Source organism: Pygoscelis adeliae, unplaced genomic scaffold (genome assembly GCF_000699105.1).
Source record: "Pygoscelis adeliae isolate BGI_AS28 unplaced genomic scaffold, ASM69910v1 Scaffold268, whole genome shotgun sequence".
NCBI classification, from domain to species: Eukaryota; Metazoa; Chordata; class Aves; order Sphenisciformes; family Spheniscidae; genus Pygoscelis; species Pygoscelis adeliae.
Genome location: NW_008825262.1, coordinates 1354295 through 1361797, shown reverse-complemented (window position 1 = coordinate 1361797; position 7503 = coordinate 1354295). Strand labels below are relative to the sequence as shown.

The window sequence follows — 7503 nt, the reverse complement described above, 5'->3', positions numbered from 1 at the left end:
TGTTCTGCTTGGTTTTCTTCATCAAGTTCTCCATGAACACGCGGAAATACTCGTTTTCTCCTAGGGTCTCCATCTTCCCCTCATAGCGCGATAGGATGGTTCGTAGATGCTGGTAGGTATCAGGTAGCAGATCTAGGATATAGGGTGGGCTGTTCTTCAACGCCAGTTTTGGGTTCTGACACAAACGCACCACCTACGGTTAATGCAGAAAATACCATTTTGGAAACTTAAAAATAGCAAGTAGTGATCAGTTACTTAAACACAATTCAGTGTTCCTTATAAACACAACACACAGATTCACTCTCAACAAACCACATTTGTTGCTCAAGTCCAGATAGGGAGCCCAGCCACCGTAGAAGAATCGAGTTTACGGACTGAAGTGCATGTGGACTGACGGAACTCCCAACATACATATGATTATATTTCATGAGGCTGCGCTTCACCCCAAGTGCATTTTCGAAAACAAAATTCAAGAAAATTCAATATGGAGTTTGTAAATGGCAAGGATGTAACTTACCACATGCGTGTCTAGTACTACCTGCCACGTTTCAGACTCTGAACATGCCCATAGGCAGAACGTTACCTGTCTAGCTGCCCTGATTTTGGCTGCAAAAGTGACTTTTCACACTGACCCATATATCCAGGACAAATATCCCCACAGAGGAAGTTCCACTGCTACAGATATCACTGATGCCAGTAAGCGTTCCCAGGCTGAAAGCGTTTTGAAGGCAACAGTGCTGGAAGAATCTCCTTTTCTTCATCCTTGAATACATACAAGGACTAAGAGGAACAATGGCTTTTATGGATAATGATGACCATCAAGAAAGAATGAATGCAAAGGAATTTTTCTGTGCAAGAATGAGAAATAAGCTGTAGCATAATAGATACAGTAAGAGAAATCTGGGTAAAAGTTTAGCTCGCAAGAACTTGTGTCCCCAGTTATGCATCAATTTTGCTTCTAACTTCTGTTAGATGAATCTCGTAGCAAAACCAGATTCTTCACAGTAATTTCTGTGGTTTTTTTTTTAATAACAAGACATCCACAGTGATACTAGTAATTAGATTAAAGTGTTATTAGATGACCTCAACCTGTCTTCCACTCAGCATACAACTAAACATCTCACTTTTCTTCCTTCCAAGCTGCATGTTCTCTATTTATTTTTTTAGCAGCAAGATCACATATTCTCGAAGTTAAGAACCCGAATCTGTCAACCCAAATTTTTGCCATCTACAGTGAATTTACTGGATCATCGATAAAATAATTTTAGGCACGCACTTTTGCATTATGTTGCTAAGCACAAGTAACAAGTAGAATATTCCTGTTCAGAATTCACAAGCAATACAGCTGTTATACCTGTACACAAACAAATCGGGATGCAAGCTAAACTTAATATAGGTCTTTAATGTACATGAACGTAGAGCTTACGTGCCAAAAGCTCATGATAATAAGTTTATGTGATAGGGGAGGATAAAGGAAGCCACTTCACCATCCACCATAGCCAAAATTTTCCATTATCTAGACTGAGAGAATGACAAGGAGAGATAATGGCAAAACGGCAATTTGAAAAACAAGTGGTGCGTTTTCAGTTATAAAAAGGGTTGAAACTCTGGAGTTGCGAGGCCAGTATCAGATGAAGCTTACAAGCTAGAACCAGCAGCTGGTATAGTCTGGTATAGTCTTACTGCTGTCTTGCTGGCTAACAGCTTCTGTGATTTACATCAAAATGTGCAAAACGTAGATACAGTTTCCTGAAGGTCTTCGCTACAATGAACGTTATCTGACTGCTTAATACCAAGGACGTGAATGAGACTGCCGGGCATAAGGGTATTACAGGTATCAAACAATGTAGCGCTGCAGAACGCAAAGCTTAAGGGAAGTGGATAGGAAAAGGTAAAAGAACACTAACGTCCTTTTGCAGTACACCATTTCCACAAAATCTTGTGAAACCTTCAAGAGGAATTGACTAGTTCCCTACAATGAATACTTAAATACCTACTTCCCTTGAACACTTAAATGCTGATGGTAAACAAAGTAATTTATACCGAAACAGTGCTTTAGCATTTAACTGTGCCATTCAGTGTTTATGCAAAAAGCAACCTTGCCGAGTTAAGTGACATCTCCAATTATATCTGACTTACAGTAGTGCCTCTAATAAGAGCTGACTGAGAAAGACTCAATTTCAGTGAAGAGAAAGGCACTCAGTGTATCAAAACTCAAACAGAAAAATCTGACTGCCATTAGAAGAATTACATGCCGAAAAAAGCCTCTGCAAGCATACATGGAAAAAAAAACTATCAAAATTTTCCCTCCATTTTGAAGAGGCTGCCAAGGATTAGGTGGTCTAGCTAAGCAGATGGATGGTCGGACAACTGACTTATCCAATCGATTCCGATGCCTCAACTGTTGCTTCCTTGGAGCCTGTGAACATTGTACAGTGAACCGTATCAATGAATTGAGTCAACACATTTGTCCCCTGAATAAAACTAGTTTCACTATGCAGCATGAATAGGATCTAAATATGCTCCTCAGACACAGCTGAATTGTGCTACGGATAGCAAAACCTTTTCTTCAACAGAAATTGTTTATTACACGGTGGGTTTAAAACCTTAATAAAAACACAGTCAGCTCTTATGAGGAAGCCACATTAAGCAAGCATACCAGTCAGAGTATGCACTTCTCAGTCATCTGTAATAGAAAACAGTTTGGCTGTTACCCCTTGAAAATACCCAGCTATAGAAGAAGCAGACCCAACGTGTTTCAGTAATGTAACAAACCTCAATATCAATTAGAAAAATTTCCCCAGCAGAAGCAAGAAGTTCTGCAAACCACTCATTCTCATAGCCTCTATAAAACGTTTCCCAAGAAGTGACTTGCAAAGATACCTCAAATAGTTGACAAAGGCCAAACTGCTGTGATTTTATTATCAAATGAGCTTTATTTACCAAGTAGGCCAAAATTAGCTAAGGTAAGCATTTAAACAGAGCTACATAACTCGGAACCGCTGCCTCTTGAGCAAACTTGGTCATTTTATAACACAGCAGCAACAAAACCAGTTGCATTTTGCTTGTTTCTCTACGTGTGCACTTGCAGCATCGTGACAACGTCAAAAGGAATGTTCCCAGCCCTGGGAACAGCCACCCCTCAGCAAGCTACCCTGCCTTCCACAGGGACCAGCAACGTGGAAGGAAATTGAGCAAAAAGCAGCAAATATTTTTGATTAGGTGTGATGGCAACAAACACAAGCAATCCATGTTTTCAAACTACCATCCAAACTCATTCAAGTTTGCCTGGCTTATGCTTTGTTCTCTCAGGAACAAGCCTTTTACGGAGACATTTTTGGGTTTTTAGAAATACCAGTAAAGCATTTCAAGCTTAGCACAAAGATTCTAAGAGGTTGGCCTGTAAAAAAACGTAAAATTGACTTCACCGATTTTCATTTTCCCAACTCAAGAGAAGAAGATAATCAAAAAACAGTTTCCCCCCTCAGTTTTGAAGAAAGAATCTGTTATCTACTCATCCAAGGAAAAAAATCTCATATAGATTTTCTAGGCCTGGAACTGAGTCTTTCCCCTCAAGATTCTGCAGCTTGCCTTGACTGATCTCTGGATTTAAATATTTCTCTTCAGCACTGCTTCATTAGACTTGCATAAATAAAGGAACTGGGTAACTAGCGTAGGAAAGCAGTGACACTATATACAGAGCACTGTCACAGGCACAACATCTAGATAATCTGAGAAACACAGCAAGAACCATGAGCTTTTTTAAATACTGCAGTCAGGTTACGTGGTTGGATTAGGTACCTGTTAGTAGAAAGCAAGGAGGAAGCATTCAGGAAAAATGAGATACCTAAGCAAATGCACTCATTTAACAATACACAGTATTTGTTACGAAGGGCAGAGGATGCTGCTTAACAGAGGACACAAAGCTGTACAAATTGTGGCCCCTCAAGGCAGGTTCACCAGCTGCCACACTAGCAGGCTGTTTCCTCCAACACACCCTGAATCCCCCTCTCTCAGCTTCCTGGCTACCCGTCCCATCGTCTTGGTTCGTTACTTTCCCCATTTTGCTCATCCCCAGCCCCACCCACGAAAAAGCTAGCGCCAGCCTGTTCGCTGCAGCCATTGATACGGCACCCCATGTCTTGTTCTGGCAGAAAGTCCCTGGCACAGACACCACCTACCTGCTTGCCTCACACAGGGGACAGTGTCACAGAGTTCCAGGCCTGACAAGCCCCCAGGTGCTACTGTGCCAGGTAACGCTTTTTCCCCTTCCACCTCAGACCCCTTCAGCACAGTTCTGAAAAGCCGTAGTTCCTTCCTTCCTTCAACAGCTAAATAGCTAACTTCTTTACTGAAATCACATCTCATTTCATCTTAAGCCAACAGCAAAAGAAAACCTACTCAAACTTCTCTTATCCCCTGCTGAATTTGTATTTGGCCTCTCTTCTACTTACAATGAGGCTGACCTACAGTGGCATTTCTCTCTATCAGTTTTAGAAACTGAACGGCATCAGTACACTTTTTAAAGAAGCTTTATTTCAAAGCTCGTCTTCTTCCTCCATGTCTTACCACATGTACTCTACCGTTGTTCTGCTACACCCCTTATACCTCTTCCCAAGCGGTTCGTGACTGCACCACCCATTCTTCAAATACCATCCACAGCAATGAACTCAAGTGGTCTGCATTATCTGCTGCACAGATAACAGCAGTTCCTCCCACTTGAACCTAGTAAAGCGTATAGATTAGTTCAAGACACTGCAAGGAAATTACTTTGTTGCTTACTGTGCTATTCGTCACTGCAAGCTTGCAGGCTCGCAAGACATCTGACAAGTTCAGCTTCCAAAGACACATTTAACCTCTATTCTGTAGATAAACACACAAGCGTCACCTAATTCAGCTGAAGGTGAACATCCTGTTGCACAGTGATGAAAAGGGCTATTTCATGTCCGCACTATACGTGACCGCACGCAACCGCAGAAGGAACGGCTAGTACTGACAAAAAATAGAACTTCAAGCGAAAGAATCTGAAAGACAGGAATACGTCAGGCAGCTTATGGAGAACATTATGAGGAAAATATTTGGACAAGAATCAACTTGCATAGGAAATTCATCAGTCACATCCGACAACAGAGATGCACGAATGCTTTGACAACACCAGCTAATTATGCAGACTAATGAATCCGGTGGTAAATGTACTGTACGCACACAGATAGAGCATACATTTCTGAAAGGCAAACACATCATCTATTAAACAAGCACACAAGTATTTTTTTTTATTTGCACCTGTAATTTCATTTACTTGGCCCAGAAAACTAACCCATTTTCAACACCTTCTATTCATTTAGCTCTTCCCACCACTAGTTTCATGAGCACTGTGTTTGCCTGGCAATTTGATAAACTACTAAAAAGATTTTTAATTCAGACGTGTTCTCATAAGTGTGCATAAGTACAGCTAAAGTCTAACTGAAATCTGAAAGGCTTTTCACAGCCAAATCTTTCCTCCTGTACAAATCAGACTGAACAACTAACTCTTTAAGACTTTAAAAATTCAGCCTACGCCTAAGAGCTTTCAGATGCTGCCTACGAGCAAAACTGTGAAGTCAGTGCACACTTAAAAGAGGTTACTTTAACTTGTGACAAATACAACAGTAGCCTTGGCTTTTCTGTCGGTGATATCACGGTAGAGAGGGTATATAGCCAAAGACTGGCTATGCAGATCCGAAGCTGTGAAAGTATCCCCGCCAAAAAAACCCATCGCACTGCAATTCAAAACGCCAAAGTAATCAAAGTTTTTTTTCAGGCCAACCTTCTCCTTTGAACAGACCGGGTTACGGGCCAAACACAGGTTGACATTCACATCTATATCACATGCACGAGAAAGAAGATGTGCATTCTTACAAGTTGTATCTGCCAGTTAAACTTATTTCTAAGCGGATCACGCTTCCATGCTCAAACTACCTTTCCCACGTTAGCACTTATGCTTGCCCTCAGCGTGTGTAAGAGGGCCACCGGCACTTCTCAAAAGACTTCTTTAACCCAATCTCTCTCTGTAGAAGGTGATCAAAGCTCATCACAAGCACAGCAAGGCGCAACTATAAACCATGTCTTTTGCTGAGCCAGCCAAGACAAAGTAATTTCTTGGCATGAATGTAATTTAATACATCTTTAAAGAAGTCACCTACTCCGCCTGCTTTAGCAGTTACTGCAGGAGATTCAGACACTGCATGCATAAACAATGCAGGGAAAAGAGAAAGAAAAGTTGAAATGCATAAGCCTGCAGGGCAATTGGATGAGGTATGCCCATCAGCCCTGCCTGCTCTGCTCCCAGAGGGGAAGAAGGTGGCGAGGTGACACTCCCCAAGGACTGCAGGCAACTTTGGCAACGCTCTTACTCTGCACTACTTTTAGGGCTCTGAACCCAGCATTATAAAATGCACTGCACATTTTAGACTCCAACATGTCAAGCCTAGCCTCGATTCTCAGAGCTGAACAGTAGTAACATTGGAAGATCAATCAAAATCCCAGGAAAAACGTTACAAATTTTTTTTTATTTTATGCCCACTTCTAGATGCCTATGCTCACTTACTGGGTCATTCTATAAATAACGCTAGCATCCACTAACAACTCACCAGGACTTCTTAAAACAATGGATTTACCAACACACCTAGCCAGGCTAGTAAATCAATTGCCATACCCCAACACACCATCAGGCCAAAAGGTCTGGTGTCCTGCCCCCGGCCATAACCATTTCCTGGCATTTTAAAAGGTGGAGGAGGGGAGAGTCTTAATGACCCCAGAGTGCAGTGCCTCGCATACAGGCATGGGACTGGAAGATGGCCCTCCCAATTCCCGCACCACAGGTTTCTGTTGTTTAACATTAGATTTCATACTCCTTATCTTTGTATAACTACATGCATTTATTACAGAGGGTTTTATTCAGACTTTTACAGTTTTTACCAGGCTCCCAGTTTTAAGGAAAAGGCTTTGGGCTGAGCTCAGTAACACGTCCCTATTCATTCAGAAAATAATCTGAACTGCCATAAAGCAGATGCTCAGCCTCACCATCCAGTACCTGCACACGAGGCTCTATCACAGGCCGAGGCTCAGCTTCAGACAAGCAAATCCCAGATTCCTCCCTCGTGCAGTTATACACAGGTAGGACCTACTGCTGACACCACCGGGATGCACCAGGCCCTACCCATACCCCACCTCTCCCCCCACCAGCACCACCAGCGCCCACCCCAGCATCTACAAGAATATGACGCTACAAATCCCAGATCCTCTTGAGCAGGCCTGCATTCTCCACCCCAAATCTTCCCCTCTTTCTCCAGTCTTTTCCCCCCACGGCCCTGCACGCAGCTCATCCCTTGCAGAGCTGCTGTTCTCCCTCCACACCTTCCAATCTTGGCATCCCATCCCCGTCCTGCCTCTGGCCTCTCCTCCACCGCACTCCTCTCACCAGCTCCCACATCCTCCCCCCCCAAAGCGTTGCACCCTACCCTG

The 7503-nt window shown here is 42.7% G+C and overlaps 1 protein-coding gene across 1 annotated transcript in view; it reads right to left on the bottom strand.

Moving 5' to 3' along the window:
* Positions 1-4063, bottom strand: part of CBL (Cbl proto-oncogene, E3 ubiquitin protein ligase) — a 36467-nt gene extending 32404 nt beyond the window's left edge. The window contains 3 exon segments of the mRNA XM_009329575.1: position 1; positions 4-193; positions 3998-4063. The exon segment at position 1 is cut by the window's left edge and continues 51 nt beyond it. Of these exon segments, the coding sequence (XP_009327850.1) occupies position 1; positions 4-193; positions 3998-4063 (257 nt within the window).
* Between the last annotated feature and the right edge of the window lie 3440 nt (positions 4064-7503).